The sequence below is a fragment of the Aphis gossypii genome, unplaced genomic scaffold (genome assembly GCF_020184175.1).
Source record: "Aphis gossypii isolate Hap1 unplaced genomic scaffold, ASM2018417v2 Contig00434, whole genome shotgun sequence".
NCBI classification, from domain to species: Eukaryota; Metazoa; Arthropoda; class Insecta; order Hemiptera; family Aphididae; genus Aphis; species Aphis gossypii.
The window spans coordinates 46765-69665 of NW_026083104.1; the positions used below are offsets into that span (position 1 = coordinate 46765).

Below are 22901 nucleotides of genomic sequence, written 5' to 3' on the forward strand. Positions count from 1 at the left end.
ATCAGCAAGGTGTATCAAACCATGTATATTAAGAGAAGAAAATTGCGCCCCATATAATTCTTCGAATGTTTCTACAAAATATATTAGTAATTTTTCAGCAAAATCTATACGATTCATACTACTGTGTGGTGATAATAGAATCCTAAAGGCTACGTGTAAACAAAGAAAATGAGAAAAACATTCATCTGTTATTACACCTTTAAAAACAATTGGTCCAACATAAACTAGCATGAATTTAAACTCAGTAGCCTTAAATCTAAGAATTTCATTTAACCCTCTAGGCTTTCGAGGAAAATCATTTGTAATAAATGATTTAATGGACAAAAGATGATTAGATATTTTTGTAACATCACTATTTTGTAACCGAACTGATACAGGTGCATTTTTCATCATGCCTAACCAAAGCAGAATTAACTTTTTCATAACACCTAGGCACCCTAAATGCATATAATCTAAACTGAAACTTGTGACCATGTTAATATATGGTACTTCAGTTAATATAGAAACATCATTAGTGACATGATGATGATCATCAGTACGATTTAAAAAGTCACTATGGGTTCTTTTACAAAAATTTGTTCCCAAAAAGCATGTTGTAAAATTAATTCTTTCACCTTCAATAATGCACCTTGAACAAGAATTGTATCCATTGAAATTTTTAGTACGAGTAACAAAACTTCGAGCAGGAAGATCACAACATATTAAATCTAAAACAACAAACTTAGTACCAAATTCTGTAACCATGCCATTATTGGATAAACGTTTGAGTTCATCGACCATATCTTTCAGAAACAAATTACTACAATTAGGTTTTTCTTTTCCCCAATAAAGACCTATTATGAATAGATTAGGTTTATATTTAGGATAACGAGCATAACCAAGAATGGGCCAAAATGTGCTTGAAGAACTCTTGGTGAGTGGTAAGCCATCAATCCCCACAACTAAATTAATTTTTTCTTCAAAATTGTTTAAATCATAAAGAGATTTTAAACCATTTTCAATACCGAAATGATAATATAAACCAGAATGAATAGTTTGAATTTCAGAAGATTTATTTTCCTTGTTTGTTTTCAAAACTGTTCTTGAATCTACAGGAAAATGTTTGAAACAACTATGTTCTTTTAATATTTTTAACAAACTAGAAAAAGATTCGGATGTAATTGAATAATTCACGGTCCACTTTTTTAAAGAATTTAAGATGGATTCTTCTTCATCAAATATATCAAGCATGTTATTATTTTCATGACAAATAGATTCATCAGTATCAGAATCAGAAGTGATCAAAAAAGAACCATGTACAAATTCATTTGTGTCAGTAACATCAAGTGAATTATTTAAAATGTTCAATTCAGTTATACGATTATTATCAGAAGTGTAAGAACTTGGCATAACAGAGGTTTCTTGACACATACAATATGGTTGTGAATCAAATTTAGGCTGACTATCAATCAAAAAATCTACTGTTTCAACTTCTTCTAAAAATCTTCTACGTTTAGTAGATTTACTAATATTATGATTATTATACATAACTATGTTTAGTTTTATTATATTATATACTTATACTTACTATGGTAAAAAGTATTACTAACTATAATAACCTACTAAGTATATACTAACTAGTATTAATTGTTAGGATTTATCAATAAATTTAATTTAATTAAAAATATATTTATTATGTATTATATTTTAATAATATATTTATTTATTATATACTATAAAAAGTTGTAAGTACAACTGAAGATGTACAAATTGTGATCGAATTACTTGTAGTACCTATCTACCGGCTCTACCTATAATATGGTTATACCTTATTGTGTAATAATAAAAATATTATCAATTTTATTAATTATTAAATAAAAATTTAATTGAATATCAGTGCCTACTTAATTTGTACAACAATAATATATTAATATAATAGAGATAGGTACTTACAAACAATACAAACTATTTATGGTTATAAGTTCAGATCGATGCAAGGATACTTACTATATTGTAAACTGCTTACACACACGTTTACGCTCGTACTATAATTAAGTAATAATTATTATATATAATAAATGTTTAATTTAGTTTGAAGATTATTTAGAGAAAATAATATTAGGGTTATGCATAACTAATTATTTAAAATTAACCTATCTAGATAGGTAATATTTAAATTTGTAGGTAAATATAATTACAAAATTACTTACCTACAGAAGTACAGACGAATTGGATACACACACTACACAGCAAAAACGGTTTAAACTTTAAACAAAATTTAAATGTTTGAAACACAAAATAAAACGTCCTAAACTCCTAAAGTCGGAAACGTCAATGGTCGATAATCTGCAGTAAATAGTAATTATTTTGTAAGACGCACTAGACGCAGACGCTCCGCACTCCGCACTCCGCATGATAATCGTCGATTTATTTATATACACTATAGACAATATATATAAATATATATTACGTTTTATAGAATAGAATATTCCCTTTGGACTATGATATAGATACGCATTGGTCAGTCTTGAGTCTTAATGTCTTATCGTATTGTACAGTCTCGACCTCGTCTATCATGTGGGTATTGTGCCGACTGCAGAGATATACTTCTAGAATATTCATGAAAAATATAAAAATAGCTGATATTTCCAAAAAATGTATGGGAAAACATTAAACTCTATCTTATATACTCTGCGAATTGCGATAGCATCGCATATTGCGTAATGCGTTATATTATTTTATAGATTTTAATGTAGAGATTTTAACTGTTGTTAATCGCAACTATTTTCGTTCGTTTTATGAACAAAATTGTGAAAAATGCTCTATAAAAATTAAGAAAATGCACTAAAATCGTCAAACAATACGCATATACGGTTAATTTTGTCAAAATATGCAAAAAAAGATTTCTTTAAAACAATATCATCCAAAACATTCATTTTATAGTTATACTTATTTTATACTTACCAAGCAATGAGCAACGTTTCAAAACACCAGAATAAAAGATGCTTTTGCATCAAAATCCCAGTCCTAATTATAATATTGACATACCGACAGCCAACGGGCAACGACGAATATGTAATAACTATAGGATACAGATTTAAATGCTCAAAAAACCAGAAAATATTATTTGATGCACTCATATCAAAATGCTCTTAAAATTATTTTAAATATTGAAAAATGTTTATTCTTATTAATTATTAGTCTATAATTATTGCATGTATCTGTAATATTATAATATATAATAATAGGTACATAGGTAATACCTATATAATGCACTCTAAAAATATAAAATGACGTTCTCTAGCTATCAATAATAGTCTTAAAAAAAGTAAAATAAAAGTTACATTTTTAATTCCTTGGTGTATGATAAATTAGGTATAACTATTTGTGCTTGAATAAAGCATAATGTTGCAGAAAAAATGTAATTTTCATTCAAATCCGTGCGTTCTCTAAAGTATTATATATATATATATAGTTATATTATTATATAGTAGGTACATATATAATTATAATATGAAAAATTCTATGATATAATTACCTACGTAAGTTTATTATATCTAACCCATTAAGTTTCAAAATTATATCAATTTTTTTTTACTAAAGTGGATAAAATACAATAATGTGCCATCTCGTGGTTTTCATATTGTTATGTTAGTTTATTGCTGTGATTTTGAGATTTACTGTGAACATTGACTTATTTCGCTAGTTTTTATTTTTGTTGTTATGGATTTGACAAAATATAACAACAGGTCTACAACTATTATATTCAATCATAACCAACAGCGACCTTAATATAGTTTATTTTCTTGCTGGACAGTGACGTCATTATACACTACATATCATTACATTTACATAAGCGTCTTCTCCTGCGACCAATAGGAGCGAATCATCAGTGAAAATGTTACAAAAATGGGGAAAATAAATAATAATAATAATAAATTGTTACTATGGTTACCGAAAATAAAATAATAATAATAAAAGTCCACGTAACAACAGACCATTATTTATAATAATTCATAACTCTTTTGCTTATCAAGTAAGAGAATCGATCAAATGCCATAAACCTTTCCGTCATGAGCTCTTCAATTAAAAAAAAAAATCATTACGATCAGTTCAGTAGTTTCAACAGGTCTACAATTATTACATTCAATCATAACCAATAGCGATCTTAATATAGTTTATTTATTGCTGGACAGTGACGTCATTACATTACATATTATTACATTTACATAACTAAGTATCTTCTCTTTAGGAGCGATTAATCAGTGAAAAATGTTACAAAAACGGGGACAATAAATAATAATAATAATTATAAAAAATTGTTACTATGGTCACCGAAAATAAAATAATAATAATAATAATAAATAGTCTACGTAGCTTAGCAACCATTTATAAACAATTATTTCTACCGTAAATTATCAAAATCCCTGTTTGAGCACTTCTATTATTTTCTGGACAACCCCTAGCTGTCCCGATATTAAAAAATTTGAAAAAAAAACTATCCTATCTTCTAAGTTGGACCAAATTACACGCGTTGTAAAAAATTTCATCAAAATCGGTTAAGTGGTTTAGGAGTCCATTGAGGACAAACATTGTGACACGAGATTTATATATATTAGATAATTATTGACTAAACTATTAGTTTTAAACATTAAATAATTAATATATAAAGATAGTTTATTCATTTAATATTACATATTAAGATTCATTAAATGTAAAATTGCTATTAAAAATAAAATATATTTTATAAAATAAATAGAAAATAAAAATAAAATATTAGTTATAAATATTGAATAAATGAGAAATTATAAACAAAAAATAAACATTTTAATATTTTGTTGATTAAATGTTAAATTTTAAAATTTATTCAACTTTTTATTGTCTTTAAAAATGAAATATTGTTAAACAAATATTATTTATAAATATATAATATATTGGCTACAACGTAAAAAAATAAAACATATAATCAACATTGTATTAACTTTTAATTCTAAATATTTTAAAACCAATTGAAATTTAATATTTATTCAATGGTTTTGATTTGCAAATGCTGTGTGGGATTATATAGTCTGTGCCCTGTGGTAAAAATGTGCGACTATATAATATTATATTAATTATTACGATGCTCTGTGAATAATAGTTTAAGTAATTGGTGCCATATAAACTCTTCGGAACCACGTGAACGACGCATGATAGAGAGATATGAATATGTGATGACACTGATAACGCGAGGATGCTCCGACTTTTTTATATTCTTATTCGTTATAGGTATTAAATGCCTGCAATATGGCAGATGCATAATTATAATTATTTTCAAATTTTTAGTGAGTTTCAATTTCTGGTTTTGGTTAAATTGAACGTTTAGTAGAACGTTGTTTTTATTGTATTTTATTAATATGGTGTAATCAATTATCAAATAACCAAGTGATTAGTTTAATGTATCAACGGAACTGTTTGAATTCGAAGCCCAATGAAACGAGTTACCTTTCGTTTCATCAAGGTATGTTTACTTTATTAATTTTAATTAGTTATAGTGGTTGTGAATTGAATATTAAACGTAACCTGAACGTGTGATTTTTTTTTTTTTCATTGAAATTGTTTTGTCGGAATAAAATATATTTTGCCAATGAATTTCCAACTCCAACCGATGTGATTATAGGCAACTTTACTATGCCTACACATTTCAATGCAATAATTGAAATAACACAATGTATGGTATGTATTATTAACACTGTTGTACTCTTTTTGGTGAGTACTTTTTTGGTATACATTGCGAGTTACAATTTTTTACACATTTGTCTTGGACTTTTTAATACTTGTTTACTAATTAACATAATTCACCTACATTTTCAGGTCTTATAACCCCGAGGAGGCAGATTTAAAAAAGTCGGCAAGTGGGTACCGCTCTGCTGTACATTAGGGGGTGGGGTGAACCTCGGACTAGGGTAGATTAAATTTGAATGCAATGATAAGTATCATTGTATACGAAAAACGATTCTGAACGGAGATGATTTATCAGTCTATAATATATTATAATTAAATATTGTCATATATTTTATTTTGAAACAAATATTTTATTTTTCAATTAGGACGCATTTGCATTTGGCATGGTTAATCAACTATTCCAAAAACATTAGGTAGTTATTATAATTCACATCGATAATATCTATGATAATTTAAAATACCTTATATTATCATAGATATACCTGCTATACCATATAATCACATATAATATTGTACACAGCCAAGGTTTATAGATTAGTATCTATAAACCTTGTACAGCTGAAGCTGCTGGTATAGATAATAAACTTTATCTATATCTGTGATATTTTATGTTTTGCTTACATTCCGTAAGTTGACATTGTTGGTTGATTACGGTTTTTAAAATTTTATTTCTATTATGAATTAACCATGTATTAATTGTAATCGTTTTAAATTAATATGATTCTACGTCGTGTTGATTCCTTGTGTAACAATTACATATTAACATCAAGACGAGCCATTTCTTAAGATTTCATTATGTAAGTTTAATAAGTACCTATCACATTAAATTACTTAATATTTACTTATATTATGTTTTTTGTTTATTGTTAGATATTACTAATGGCTGAATTTTATCATCAAATATGCATATTATAGTGTAACCAAGCTCAGCTGATGTTATACTCAGTGTACTATAATACAAATTATTATTAGTTTCTCAACTGGTAGACTTTAGTACAGTGGTATTCCAAAAAATTTGACCTGATTACTATGGACTATTTACAATATTAATAATTCAAATTAAACCATTAAATAAAAGATTTTTTTTTATATTTTAAAAATAACAGTGGATTAATACATTTCTTAAATTCTAAGTTCAATAGATACAGAATTGTGTAAGAATTTTGTATCACACAGCACATTGAGTAATGACAAATTGTTTATAAGATTCATAGTTCACAGTACATCAACGATATCAACTAATAAAAATGTAGCACTGTTAAACCCAATGAAGGCAATTGAAAGATTCATATACTTTCAACCCTTAAATTGATTAAATATTTTGAATCTGTAAAAAATAACAAATTTAATGTAATAAATTAGTATAAACATATATAATAAGTGGCTTTTTAAGTATTTACTTTTTACCTTTATTGTATTATAATATATTCAATAAATTGTTAGTATTCGAGTTGTATCATAGTTAAATGTACAATGTAAAATATGAAGTATTATGAATAAATAAATTTAAATAAACTCTGATTATTTATTTTTAGTCACTGTATATTATAATTATATACTTGGCACAAAATTACAAAATAAAATGTCCTAAACAATTTAAATTATGTATGGAAAATAACATCTATTATACAGGCTAAAGTCATCTAAATACTTAACACTGGAAGATAGGCTTTGCTGTATAACTGATATTATATAAGTTATTAAAATATGTTATGATTCTAGGCGAATACATAATGAATGTTGATAATCTTAAGACCGCACAATTAAAATTGTAGTTTGTATTTGGAGGATTGAATACAAACATACATAGTATAAGGTATTAAGGTCAGAAGTGTGGATAATAATATATAGTTCAATATTTATTTAAATAAAAATAAAATCTAGGTTTCTGCTTATGTTAAAAAATAACAATTATTATAAGGTTAGCACCCTCACACTTTTTATCCAGGCTTGGGACTGGCAACTCATACATAATATTATGTAAGTGAATAGTTGGCGATTTACACGTTCCTTTTTGAATCCAATAACAGTCAGATTGTATACTTACAGGTTAAGTTTACAATTTATTTTTAGCTGTGTTATGTTTTGTTTTTTTCCAATTGGAAATATTTTTTCATTCTTTTTAGAATGATAACATATACATCTTTGCTGTTGTTTGGCATCTTTTTCTGTAACTATTGTGTCATTGGCGCAAACCCAATTGGAAGTTCCTTGTCTCAGGTATGCAATGTAATGGCCAGAACTCGTGTTTTCTCCCATATGTAATATTGCAGCTTGAGTTTTGTATTGTGCTCCAGCAATTTTCAAAAAGAGGTGGGTACGCCACTAAGTTTTAGATCTGTTATCTTTTTGGGAACAAATTGACCATTTACAAACGTTGGAATAGTTTTAGTTGAATTACTGTATACTCATTTGCCACTATTATCTGATGTTTATCTTCAGAACTTCCGATGTTATTACAATTATTGCATTTGTAATCATCTAATGTATTCCAAACATTTTGATTTGTTGAAAATAATGTTTGCAAAGTTTGTGATCTGTGCTGTGGAATCTAAAAATGTAGAATCAAACTTGTAGGTGCATTGTTGGCCGTTGTATGTTTACAAGTATTGCAACGAATAATATACAATTCTTGAAATCCAAATAAAGATTCAAATGTAGATCTACTACGGTCCATAAGTGCTTCTAAAAATTCTATACAATCTTGTTGCTGTTGCAGAGTATATAATATTGTCTCGTTGTCCAAATATTCTCTGATTGTTCGAGTATCACATGATCCACTATTACTTGTATATTCGTGTAGGCTATGTTGAAGTGTTGGTCCGAGTTGATTATTGCGAATTTCATTTACAAGAGATTGACAATTAAAAAGAACCTGTATGAGAATTAGCATAACATGATACACCGTCAGTGTTAGTAAAGCCACAAAATGTACTACTTGATGTTATTTCAACTTTATTCTTATACTTGATATTTTTATTGTTTTTGAATTTTTACACAGTTGCATTATCACTTATTGTTTCTAATAATGAATCTGACCTTATGTTGAAATTTTCTGGAACTTTGAGAGTATTACTATTGACTTGAATAAATTGAATATCATTAATTATGATATTATAATCAACTATTTTGGTTGATTTAGTTTTAGTTTCTGGAACCAAAATAGTGTCACTATCGACCTGTATGAACTCAATATCGTCCAAGTTATTATTATTCAGGACATTGGTTGATTTAATCGATTTTTTAGATTTTTCCACAGGAAATCCATCGATTGCAGGAACGTTTGGCTTAATAAAATTGTTTTTGACTTCTTCTTGTACAATTTTGTCATCAACAGTCTCAGAATATTTTTCTATTTCCTTGAAAGTATCTATGTCCATAACCAGAATAGGTCTGTGATCACTTATGAGGGACTCGTGCACCAAAGCTGCAATGTCAACATTTGTAATGACATTGTCAATGGTTGTTCCGTGATCTGTAGTAATACCGTCAACCAATATTTTGCAATTGAAATGTTTTAACATTTGAACTAGTTGTTTTGACGGTTTGTTGAAGTTTATATTGAAATCATCAATAAAGATAACATTGTTTTTGGCGGAAGCTACCGTTTCAATGAAATCATAAAGCTTCTGTACAGGAAAATTGGCGATGAATATATCCCAATATAGTAATATTTTCAATGATAACTTCAATTCCTTCTAATTGTGTGTTTTTCTTTTGATCTTGAAGCAATGTTGTGCTGCAGGTTATTTCTTGTGATTAATGGATTCTCCAACAAAACAAATTGAACCACTTTTACCATTTGCATGTATACTGTCTATTCTACAGCATTCCCGAATGGTTCTTAATAGTATATGTGTCAGTTGATTTTGAACCAGTTTCTTGGAAGAACATTATTTTAGATGTAAAAGAACGATATCCGCATTAATGTGAGCTTCATATTTTTTTAAAGACCTTATATTGTGTGACAAGCAGGAGAGTGGCATGTTGTGTTTTATAATTCTAGAAAATCGTGGAATAAGAGCACAACTTGGTGTCCCGAGTCTGCACATTTCATGTTCAACTTTTGCAGAAGGTTTTGGTGGCTTTGCAGGAAAGTAGTCTATACGCAAACCTTGAGCCGAAGTTGCTCGACTACATCCTACATATAACATATTGCACTTCAAGAGTTTTTGAGGTATATTAAATGCTACAGATTGATATGTGGCACCTTGACTTTTGTGTACTGTCAATGCCAAAGCTTCCACTAAGGGCAATTGCATTCTAGTTACTTTATAGTGCTCTGCATTACCTTGAAATTCTAATTTTATAATTTCAATTGGTGTCCACTTGGACATATCATCTATGTGATCGCCTTCGGGTTTTAGTTTGTTTTTTATCTTCTGTCTGATTAATGACCCACATTTGCTCATCAAACTTGATCCAAACTCTTTTTGCAACTTCTTTACCTCCTGCAGTCTGTCCTTTGTTTATTTGCACGAGTTCTCCGATTGCACCGTTCACTATGCCGTCTTCGGTTGAAATGTTTGCTATCACCATGTATTTAGCTGTTTCTTTTAAAACTAACCTTAAAGCTAAACCCATAGTCTTTTGTCATGGCAGTTTCTTGGCAGATTCAATATCTGATCGGTTTGCAGATGTATCAATGGCTTCGGATATGAAACCAACTTGATTCATAGAGTTAAGCACTCTCCTGTTCATTTCGTCGACTTCGTTATTAGTAGCCCAAAGATGCATTACTTGTGGTTGAAAAGTAATATCTAGGTGGGTTATAAGATTTTGGAAATATTTACATCAGCTTTCTCTAACTGTCCTCTGGCCAACTTTGTGAACATCACTGCAAATTGTTTGTCATCTTTTTGGCGCATTATTTCAGTCAACTCATAAAACTTGAATGTTTCCCAAATAGATTTAATCGATAACATTTCTACAGCACTTGGAAATTTAGACAATATTTCTTCAAAACTATCGTACAATGGTGTTGCTAATACCGGTGCTAATTGAAAGAAATCGCCAAACACTATTACATTTATGTCACCAAATGGTTTATTTATTCTTAACATAGACCTCAATCGTTGATCAATGTATCCCAGTGTTTTTATGCCAACCATGGAAATTTCATCAATTATCAAAAGTTTTACATTGGCAAACTGACAACGTAGTGTATTTGAAATATCTGAACTTAACTTTGGTAATAATCCAGCAAATTGATTCAATGATAGTTTGAAAGCGGAATGAAGTGTTAATCCTTTTATTCCATATGCAGCTTTACCTGTTGGTGCTGTCAGCAATACGGGAGGAAGTGACAGATCATCTATATCTGGTCTAAGATTTGCTATCCTAATTACAGATTGTGCTAATGCTCGTATAAGCATTGACTTTCCAGCTCCCGCTGGTCCAGTGACAAATACTTTCATCGCAGTATGACCTTTTCCCCATAATTGACTTCTTATGACATTAGTTGTATGATATAAGAGTTGGCGTTGACCGTCATTTAGACATCCGATTAAGTCTTTAAACTGTTCATTGTCTATGAGGTGCACTATTATCTTACCACCATCTTTAGGTGAATCTACATCTGATATATTGGTATTTTCAACATAATCTCCAACATCGTTTATTAGTACATCGTCTGGTACCCAATCTTCATCGTCTACAAGCTGATTGTTGTTACGGCCTTGTTCCCCTTCTATTTGGATTTCATTATTGTCTAATTGGGTTTCTTCTACTTTATTAAACTGTTGGTACAACTTTTTTATTTGATCAATGTTTGTTTCATACACTTGTTTACAGTTAATATCTAACAAATCGGTTTTTTTCATCGCGCCATGGTAAAAATAACATAATATTTTCTCTGTAAAAGTCTTGTTCATTTTTATCCATATTAAACCTAACATACCGTATGATTTTTCTGATTTTACGTTTATGTATATACTTGTTTGGTTTTCCGATTAGAGTGGAGTCAATCGGATAAGTGGTATCAGGTTCATTATCAGTGTCAGAATCAGAACTGTTGTTAGCCGGTTTTTTTTTACCGCGGACTTCATAATTGGAGCCAAATTCTGCTAAAGTTACATCTTCAAGACTGTGTGGTCTACATGAATAGTATTCATTGAGACCGTCAAAAAAAATATCATCAGATTTTGGATCCATTTCTCCTCTAACTGCCATTGGTTTCAACATTCGAGTTCTTTTATCAGGATGGCTAGTGTTTATAAATATATACCCAGTTGAAGTATTGCATTGCTTCATACCTAAGCAAGTGTACACTGCTTCCTGTGCAGAGATTTCCTGACTCCCTGAAAAAGTTGACGCTATTTTTTTCAGTTGTTCTTTAACCGATAAATCAGTAGAAGACTTAAGATTTTCGACAATGTCTCTCATTAGTTTTGATATTCCACGTTGGCTTTTTCCAATATACTCGATTACATATCTAACACAAGAATAAACGTCCAATATGAACTGTATATCCATGTTAGATTGCCATAACGGAAATAATTTTTCATTGAATCCAGAAACCATTCGTTGTTTTATGGTACGTTTTAGAAAAACTGTTGGCCGTCTGATAACAGTTCGAATAATGGATTTATATTCATTAACATCTTTATTGACAATTTTTGTAAAATGTCTTCTAATGATGGATCTGAAGATGAATCACTGTCCTTGAAGTCCCTGAGGTATTGCAGAAGTTTTTCATATTGTAGTTACGAATTTTTCTTGTGATCGGATTACTTATGTCTTCTGTTAGCGGAGTCAATATACAGGTTTCATTCATTGGCGGATATGGTATGTTGAAGCGACACTTTTTCATTTGTTTGTCTTTGTCAGTTCTGTAACAAGTGTGTGTATGACTATGAGTATTTTTATGCAAATACTCATGGGCCGGACTGCCATCGTCTACCATACACGTAATGTATTTGTTGATAAGTGTTACACATGCACCAAAAGTTTCTGGTTTGGCTGGGTCGAAACAGGTGCATTGTCTAACCCCAATAACATGTGTACATGTGGACTGCCCCTATGTTGATATTCGACACGATAAAAGAAATGTTTCACACTGTGTTCTTTGAAAATAACATTTTTGGACTTAATCAATTTAAAAAGTGCTCTAAACCTATGATCAAAATAAGTAGCACAAACAACTGGGTCTTGTCGAATTAAATCTGATTTTTGTGCATAAGTTAGGACAGTATCATCAGACGTTTTGGAGTAACGCTGTTTATACAAAATCTTTAACAAATCAGTCCAAGTTGATTCACTAGGGCTAAATGTTAAGAATAATGTCGGTTGACCTTCTTGACGCACCATGGCAAAAACATTTTTTCTCATCGCTGCAAGATATGAAGGTGAATTTTGTACGTTGTGTACATTCGGTATCCTTGATCGTTATCTATCATTTTGTTTAGAACAGCTGGATTTGCTACGTCATTCGCAGTTGTGTTTCCTTTTTTGTTTTTTCGTAAAACAATTTGCACATTGCTTGCAATGAGTTTTTGAACTAATACTTTGCATTTAAAAAACAAGTTAGATGAGTCCGATGCAAACCTTCGATCTACGTTCAGCAGTCAGACCTTACTACTTTTGAGTAATTTTTTAAGGTGATTTATTTGTACGTGGATGCCACCAAATAAATCAGGAAAAGCTTTTTCCTCTGCATGGTCATCAATAAGAATTGATAACGGTTTCATGCCTTCGCCTGGTGCAAAAGAAACAAAATCACAGTTTTCAATCATCGTGTCCATTGATCCCGGATTGATTGGTTCAATATTTGTGTCTTCATCATCTGTTTCTTCTTCACTTTCGTGATCCGAGCTGTTTTCTAAACTTTTTGTTGTTTCTGACACATGCGCCAGCCAATCTTTGTCTATTACACAGCATCTTTATATAGAGGTTTTTTAATCAAATCATTCAATGCTGATACTACTAATGATGGTCTGACATTTTGATAAAGATAATGCTGTTTAAAGCACGATTTTCTTTTTAATTTTACCTTCATCATCTTAACTGCAGCTAAATTTTCAGCACGCCTTGGCAAAATAGATGTAGTCTTAGTCAGATCTATTGGAACATTGATAACGTTACCTTTAATTTTTAGCTGTCCATCACTGCGAAGACATTTGAATATTTTCATAAACGGTAATTTAAGGGAAACCATTTGTTTTTCTATTTGATTTAATTGCGTAACTGAAGACGGAACACTGTTTAACTCATAACCATTTCTTATGTACAACGGAGGAACTTTGGATTTTTTTATATGTGCGGAAGACAACTGGAACATATCGTCACAGTATTCTTGGCATCACTTGGAATTGACATCCCCAATCGACTGAAGATATCAGAGTTGCATTTATTGACACTGGATGGGAACGTAATCTATGACACGAATAACATTTTTCTGATAAACCTTGAGACCTTTTCAAAATATATTCAGATATCAAAACATCTTCCTTCTGCCTGGTTTCATTAATTTTTGCCGTTCTCGTTTTTTATAAGATATTGAATTTGGTGTTTTATTTTTAGTAGATACATTTTGACATAGGCTACTATCTGATGGTAATCTTCGCTTTCTCATGTTTCGAACATTTTGAATTTGATATGTTTTTTTGAAAATCTTTCGTTTCAACATGCTTTTACGACTGGCGATCAGATTGCTTTTTTAACATCCGGATCTTGATCTTGCAGTCGTTTCAACAACATGCTCTTACGACTGGCGATCTGGTTGGCTTTTTTAACATCCGGATCTTGCAGCCGTTTCAACATGCTCTTACGACTGGCGATCTGGTTGGCTTTTTTAACATCCGGATCTTGCAGTCGTTTCAACATGCTCTTACGACTGGCGATCTGGTTAGCTTTTTTAAAATCGGGATCTTGCAGTCGTTTCAACATGCTCTTACGACTGGCGATCTGGTTGGCTTTTTTAACATCCGGATCTTGCAGTCGTTTCAACATGTTCTTACGACTGGCGATCTGGTTAGCTTTTTTAAAACTGGGTCTTTCAATCGTTTTATTGTACTTTTTAAATTTAACAATTTTCTTTGATTTGTAGCAACAATATCATCAGACGCACGGCTTAATTGTTTTCTCAATTTATCCTTTTCAAGTTCTTGCAAATGAAGAACAATGTTTTCGCGTGATATTTGTATCGCTTCTTTTTTATTTTGTGTACGTTTACTCGGACGTCCCATTTTATGAAAAAAAAATATATATATATATTAGACAAAAATAAATAAATAAAAATAACTTACAGCTAAAAAAAACTTAATACTAAAAGTTTTTAAAAAAAAAAAACAACAACAACTGCTACCTCTGTCAACCAAAAAAAAAAAATACAAAATTAGCTGATAATTAGAGTATATAATATTATAAAATAATTAATTTGAAAATTACCTTAACACAAGTCACAATCACAGAAATCCAGTAAATGAATCAAGAAAAAAATGATCTAAAACAAAATTATGAATGTTACCAAAAAGAAATATATAATAAAAACTGAATTTTAGTAGCACCGCTATTATAATATGGTAGAGTGTAAGGACACAACCTTAACATATTTGACATTTACAATTAATATACAAATACATACTAAATTCCTAATTTATTCATTTTCCTTTATTAAATAAAGTAGTTATTTTTTTAAGAGGATGCTATCCATACATTTGTTGTCTCCGTCTTACACACGCCCGATATACCAAAATTTCGTTCACTAGTTTCAATAGTGGGCTGTTAATTTTGATATTGGAGTAAATTGACCAATTATACAATTTTTATGTAATAACATTATCTGTGTTTAAGCGTTGGCTTCTATTCTATAGTTTAATTCTCAAGCGGGATATGAACATTTTTAATTTGTGATATTTCACTGCATACTTGCTCATAGTATGCTGGAAAAAATTGAAAAATCGCCAAAAGCACAGATAATGTTCTTACCTAAAAGTTTGATAATAGGTCAATTTAATCTAATATCAAAACTAACAGCACACTATTGAAACTAGTGAACGAAATTTTGCTATATCGGGTGTGTGTAAGACGGAGACAACAAATGCATGGGTAGCGTCCTCTTAATAAATAATAAATATATCTAATATTTTAAAAATTAAATACAATTAAAATATTAAATAATATCTCCTACTCATAATGTCTAATAAGTATTATATTTTCAATAATCAAATGCTAAATATTTTATGGAATCCAAAAAAATTAAAGAGCTTTATTTATATTAACTATTATAGGTATTTATTATTGTTTAACACGAAAATCATAATATATGAGTACTTTTTAATTGGTAATCAGTCAAAAAGTCTATGGAAAAAAGTCCGAACACATGTTTAGTGTCGGACAAACAAAAAGTCCGAAATACAAATTATTCTATTAAATTTTCATTTATAATTGTATAATTTATTATCCATTTTAATCAATTTTAATAGGTATTTTAATATACATGTATTTATCTAGAATCTAGATCCATATAATGTTTGTTCTTTTATATAATAATCGTGGTAATATTGATTATTGTTTGTAGGTACATTATATAATTTTATGGTAGCTAACATGTAGACATACAGCCACATATCATAGCGATAGATATATCTTAGAATTTAGATCATATACGATCTAAGAGATATTTAATATAACTAGCTGACCCCGTGCACTTCGTTGCCCGTTAAAAATGCAAATTCTATATAATATGATTCGAATTTTGATTAATTTGTTATTTACTATTCGGTTTAACGGTGTTCAAAACTTAGACATTTTCATTGACTGTTTTGATTCTCAAAAATCTTGTGAAAGCACCACTTTAATATGCGAATTTTGTAAAATGCTTTCTTATTACACACTAAATTTGTGATACAATTTTACGAATGTACCGTGTAAATTGTAAGCATCGATCTATCATTGTTCAGGCTCTACGTTTATCAGTCAGTGAGTTACTCAAGTCATAATATTATAGTCATTCTGTTTACCGTTGCCGTGAGACTCTCTTATGATTATGAGAGCAGTATATTATCATGTAGGCAATCCACACGTGGTGGATTGCGGACCCCGCGAGATGTGTATAAGAAGTTTATAATTTCTAACACTTAAGTTTCAAAGTTATGTCATTTTTTTTTTTACTACAGTGGGTAAAATACAATAATGTGCCATCTCGTGGTTTTTGTATTGTTGCCTGTTGGTAAAACAATAAAACTTAGTATAACTTGTTATGTTAGTCTATTGCTGTGAATTTGAAATTTACTGTGACAACGAATCATCAGTTCCAGAATATTATCGGCGCACGCCCCATATTATTAATAATAAATATTGAAAAAAAAACTATTCTATCTTTTAAGTTGGACCATATTATTCAATGGTTACCAAATTTTATCAAAATCCGTAATTCATTATATTAATTTATATATTACCATAGCAACCACAAATAAATAAATATTATTCTCAAATCTTATAACCCATAGCAACCTTTATAAACAAAAATTTCTATCGTAAATCTCAATATTCCTGTTTGAGCACATATTATTAATAATAAAATTGAAAAAAAAACTATCCTATCTTTTAAGTTGGACCAAATTACACGCGTTGTAAAAAATTTCATCAAAATCGGTTAAGTGGTTTAGGAGTCCATTGAGGACAAACATTGTGACACGAGATTTATATATATTAAGATACTAGCTGACCCGACACGGCGTTGCCCGTGTGTTACTTTCTTTTTTTGCATTTTCGTATGCCGTGTGTTAATTTTTAATTTAATCTTATTGATAGTGCTAATATTACGTCGAATTCACGACGAAAGATTTGTAATGTGGCAGTTTTTGTGCCTACGTATTTTAAAAAATTCTCCTGAACAGAACCGTCACCCTGGTGATAGGGCGTTGTGAATAAAAAATAATTAAAAAACATATATAATGATTTAAAAGTAAGTAGTTATAGTTTTAACTGTTATAGTTTTATTTAATTATTTTTTATTCACAACGCCCTATCACCAGGGTGACGGTTCTGTCATGATTTAAAAGTAAGTAATCGCTTTATTGTTAATCATGTGAATCATAATTATTATTATTATCATTGTAGTACTTTGTGGTATACGATGTTTCTTGTTTGATTACCTGGCGCATAGATAAACAAATCTGATGGTTTTCCAACACGGGAACAGGCAACATACAATTGACCATGTGAGAAACATGGGTTTTCTAGATTAATACCACAAACACTTAATGATTGCCCCTGTGACTTGTTTATAGTCATAGCAAAAGCAAGACGCACTGGAAACTGTAGTCGTTTAAACTCAAATGGCACATCAGTCGGAATCATTGGGATGCGCGGTATGAGAACATCTTCTCCTTTATACTTTCCTTTGAGTATAGTTGCTTCTATCACATTGTTTAGTAATTTTTTTATCGCTAACCGTGTACCGTTGCAAAGACGCGGTTGGTTGATATTTCGCAACATTATAACCACCGATCCAACCTTTAATTGAAGATTGTGAGGTGGCAATCCTGGCAAATCCAGCGAGTTTAAAAATTCCGGTGGATAGTTGACTACATCATCTTGATTAGTAGCCGAATCAACTGATTTATATATCATCAATTCGCCTGTAATTTGTTCTTGAATTTTGAAATTTAATTCATTTACATCTATGTTTTTTGCAGCCAGTATAGCTCGTTCGCTCAACCAATCATGGTTTCTGTAATTTTGAGAAACATCTGGAAACACCTTCTGAATAAGTTCATCTTTTGATCGAGTTAACTGACAAAAACTTAGAGGAAAGTTAATGCAGCCAGTCAACATGTCTATAGGAAATTTGCCATTACCAATGTCAATGAGTTGTTTAGAGAATATGTTTCCAGATTGGTCATTTTGCAACTCGACACGCATATTCTTGCTTAAATGAAGTACTTTGACATGTTTCCACAAACTGGAGGACTTTAGACATGCATTGAGTTCATCAGCTGGCGTTGATCGTGGAATCACCGGCAATGTTTGACGAAAAATCCTGCTAATAAAATCATTGCACCACCAAATCGGTTATTATTGCTCCGTAGATCTTTTAAGGTTCTGTCCAAAGCCTCCAAAGATTTTTTATGTGCCATCGTGCATTCATCCCAAACAATCAATTTACATTGCTGCAAAACCTTTGCCATTGCAGAGTTCTTCGAAACGTTGCAGGTTGGAGTTTCATTGCTATGCATATTTAATGGCAATTTTAGTGCTGAATGGGCTGTTCGACCACCTTCAAGCAAAGTTGCTGCGATTCCCGACGAAGCGAGTGCAAGTGCAATTTTATTTTGTGAGCGAATTGTTGCTAATATTAATGAAATCAAAAAAGTTTTTCCTGTACCACCAGGTGCATCTAAGAAGTAAATCCCTCCAGTTTCATCATTTGTTACTTTCATAAGAGTTTCAAATACATACTTCTGTTGTTCATTTAACAGTGGAAGATTTGTTTGAATTAATTCTTTCAAATCGTTGAGATCATACAGTCTTTCTCGATGCAACTCTTGGTTAAAAGCGTCATGCATTGGACGATTGGGCGCGGTCAGGCCTAATTGAATTAATAGTTTGTTTGACATTATCAAGCACATGTCCTCAATTGAAATCAATGCTTCATTGTAAATTTCTTCACTGATTTGTATATTTGGATTTCCCATTCTATTCTGTATTTGATACAAAATATCATCACACATATAATCTTTGTACTTGATCCACAAATCAATTGGGTTTGATGGGAAGCATGTAGATATGATTATAGAAAACAATGTTCGTATTTGATGAGCGTGTGATGATATTACAGCATCATTGAGAGTTTGATCCCAATGAGCGTCATTTTTAAGCAATTGCAAACGTTGACAGGCTTCTCTGTAGGATACACACAATTCACCATCAACAGTTCGTAACTGTTGGAATGATGTTGGGCCACGTACATTGACTAATAGCAGTCGTAAGTAAAAACATTCATCATTGCTTGGATGTACTGAATAAATCCGGCCAATCGCATCGGTGGAATATACATCTGTATATCCTGGAACTGGTTTTCCTTGTTTCCGTCGTATAAATCTCCTTGAGGATTGATTCCAGGTATAATATTTTGGCATTTCAGAATATAGCAATGTTTGTGCGAAATCATCGTTTTGGCATGTCTCAAAAAAACTGGTTAATGTAGTAGATGGTGGCTGAGCAGCTCTTTGTACTGCGTTCTGTGCTGTAAAATACACTCTTTGTCCATTTTCTAAATGCACAGCTAAGTGAACAACAGAAGGGTGTCTCTCATGAATAGGAAAAGAAAATATTCGCCAAACTGCTTCATTACTACTGACATAGCGGCCCATTTGGTATTGGGTAACTTCATCATTGGAATTCTCTGCACCAATTCCAATCACAGCCATATCACTCCCTTTGGCTACATATTTGCAAATGTATTTAATAGATTTCACTGAATGGCAAGATTCAACGTTGATGTGTGCTTTGAATGTCTTTGATAAAATGGGTGAATATGGAACAATCCAACGATTATCTATTTCAATATCTTGTTGATTTAATTTGACAATTGTTGATTTTCCATTGTCTGCTGTCGATCTGCGACGATACAATGGATAACCGTCATTACCAGTAATTGTTTCCGATATTAATGTCCGTGGATATCGTTTTGAACATTTACCATCCATCATACACGGTGAATTTTGATTAAGAGTTCCACAGGGACCATGTATCATGTTTTTGATAACTACCTCATGCAATCCAGGATCTACTTGTACATTAGGGATTTCAGCTGATATCACTGCATCAACTTCATTTGGCCTTATATTTTCAACCAACCAAATCAAAATGTGTGCATGTGGCAATCCTCGTTTCTGCCACTCCACAGAATACATCCAGCAGCGTGTCTCACCAAACACATTATGTTTTACGATGAAATCCATTAAAGATTTCAACTTTTGTCTAAAGACTCTGGCTGTAATATCATGACGATCAATGGGTGATTGCCCAGAGAATAACTCCTGATTGATTTCTATCCATTGCGGATTGCATGTAAATGTGATGAACAAATCTGCTGTACCATAATGACGAACATACGACATGGCATCTTGAGCATATTCGTGCATATGCCGAGGGCTTCCGATGTATGTTGCTGGAAGAATAGTCATCCGACCGACATTCTGTGCATTTCCATCAGTATTAATCGCATCTCGAAGGTGAATATACTCTTCAGATCGGAGTTTGGTTTGATTCAACCTGATGAATGTTAATCTTTCCGTTTCAATTTTAACATACATGTCAACAACATATTTGTGATATAATCGCCGACATTTCAATATGTGATTATCTTCATTTTCCCGAATCATTAGGCGGTATGAATAATAGTTCATTGAACTGACTTTTTTGTTGGTTTCAGAACCTGTAAATAGATTTTGTTTTAATAACATTCAAATATAAAATTAAAATACATAATATAATGACTGAGATATTATCGCCATAGCTAAACTAATATTTTAGTTACCTGCAATGGGATTTATCATTTTTATTGAGAAATCGTAGCCATCTTCACCTTGCCAAAATATAATGGGATATTGCAGTGCATCATATGAGCGGTGTGTTTCCTTTATACGTTGTAATTGATCATTCCGACGACGTAAAACAATATCACGGGATTCCAAGTTTTCTCCAACTACAACGATAGCAACTTCATCAATAGTTGGTGCATTAAAACGTCTTGTATGTTGACCTGCAGGTGTTTTATCAGCTCTGATTACAATTTTGTGATTATCGGATGGCATCAGATCCAGGGCAGTTTTAAACAATATAATCAATTGATTGTGCTGATGAAATAAAGTTTGTAATTGTTCTACAATAGACCTCTTTACTAAATTGTTATGTGCACAACGCAGATCAATTTCTTGTGGTGAATTGCCCATAAAATAAATTTGCAGGAATTTGTTGTCGCTATCTGACACTGGTAACAGTGAACCTGCTCTGTGATATATTTGCCCTTGTATCTGTAAATAAAAAAAATATATTATGGTGGTGGTATAAATTAATGGATTGTCGGTGATCAAACTTAAATAATATTTGATCTTAAAAAGTATATTATTTAGTTTTAACTAATATCTATCAAATATAAAATATAATAAAAGTGTCACTGAAACTGAAACACCATATAATATGATGACTAAGTGATATATTTCGTAATGATTAAGAAATTGAAGATTAGTGACACATCTTAACTTTGGTGACAGAAAATTTTGTTCGCTAAAATAATTATGAGTAACTGCTATAATACATACCTTGAAAGTTGGCATAAAATTTTCCCGAACTACATTTGTTGCCCCAAATGAAGTCATTTGAAAGCAATTGTTATATTGTTGGATATTTGTCAAAAAGTGTATAGAATCTGTTCCTATTCCTGAAACCAATGAGTACAATGGTTCTGGTGGTGGATCCAATGGTATCAATTTCACTTTACCATTTGCGCAACACAATCCATTGGCTTCGTTTTTGTATTTTAATGCCTTACAGTGTGAGCAAACCGAGTTCATAGAACCAATAACAACACATTGGTAGTTACTGTAGTCAATTGACACATCGTAACTAAAAGCAGCTCGATTCAAACTTGCTCGCGCTTCACGCGTTTGTGAATTAGATCGGTAATTAGCTTGGTTTGTAGCATTTCTGGTTCTTCTACCTAAATTGCTTCGTCTTATAGGAGGCATATCAAATATAAATTATTTTTTCACTAATCACGAACTAAACAAACACTAACTAACTAAACACTCTGCACAAAACACGATTGTTGGTTGCCATGGATACGATCAGTATTATATTATAAATATTATAGGAAGGGCTATTTTAAAAAAAAAGGGCTTTTTTAGGGTTTTTCCAGCAATAATTCTAATTTTTCTAGCCGTAAAAACCATCCTTGGACTTCAACGAACATTTGCGAACATTTGCGTTGTTTGTATGTCTATTTGCATGCATTTTTAAAAACATTTTAAATAAATGATTTATTTTATTTAAATGGTTGCCATTGACTACCAAAAATAATTTAGTTGACTATTTTCTGGATAGATGGCGCCTCTGTAATTTCATCACCACCTCGTCATATTTCTCTAATCCGATAACTTTCTCAAATTTTTCGTCCGTAAGAACCTTCTCCTGACAATTACGACCCAAACAAAAAAAGAATGAGCGAAATCGGTCCAGGCGTTGTTGAG

General features: G+C 31.0%; 2 protein-coding genes across 2 annotated transcripts; both read right to left on the reverse strand.

The window, feature by feature from the left end:
- Positions 1-17720: 17720 nt before the first annotated feature.
- Positions 17721-18671, reverse strand: LOC126554130 (ATP-dependent DNA helicase pif1-like). Its single transcript, XM_050209230.1, has one exon. The coding sequence runs from the start codon at positions 18568-18570 to the stop codon at positions 17758-17760; it is 813 nt and encodes a 270-aa protein (XP_050065187.1). The 5' UTR covers positions 18571-18671; the 3' UTR covers positions 17721-17757.
- On the reverse strand, positions 18663-22537 carry LOC126554133 (uncharacterized). The gene is made up of 3 exons (XM_050209233.1): positions 21975-22537; positions 21191-21686; positions 18663-21088 (listed from the first exon to the last, which is right to left on the reverse strand). Exons 1-3 carry the CDS (start codon positions 22398-22400, stop codon positions 18663-18665), a joined length of 3348 nt encoding a protein of 1115 aa, XP_050065190.1. The 5' UTR covers positions 22401-22537.
- Between the last annotated feature and the right edge of the window lie 364 nt (positions 22538-22901).

What these genes read in the sequence shown, in the direction of transcription:
- LOC126554130 (XM_050209230.1), bottom strand. Translation starts at nt 18,570, where the DNA reads ATGCGTGTCGAGTTGCAAAATGACCAATCTGGAAACATATTCTCTAAA.
- LOC126554133 (XM_050209233.1), bottom strand. Translation starts at nt 22,400, where the DNA reads ATGCCTCCTATAAGACGAAGCAATTTAGGTAGAAGAACCAGAAATGCT. An exon ending in ATTTTATGCCAACTTTCAAG is followed by an intron (nt 21,687 to 21,974) that starts GTATGTATTATA and finishes TTTTATTTACAG; the next exon opens with ATACAAGGGCAAATATATCA. An exon ending in AATGATAAATCCCATTGCAG is followed by an intron (nt 21,089 to 21,190) that starts GTAACTAAAATA and finishes ATCTATTTACAG; the next exon opens with GTTCTGAAACCAACAAAAAA.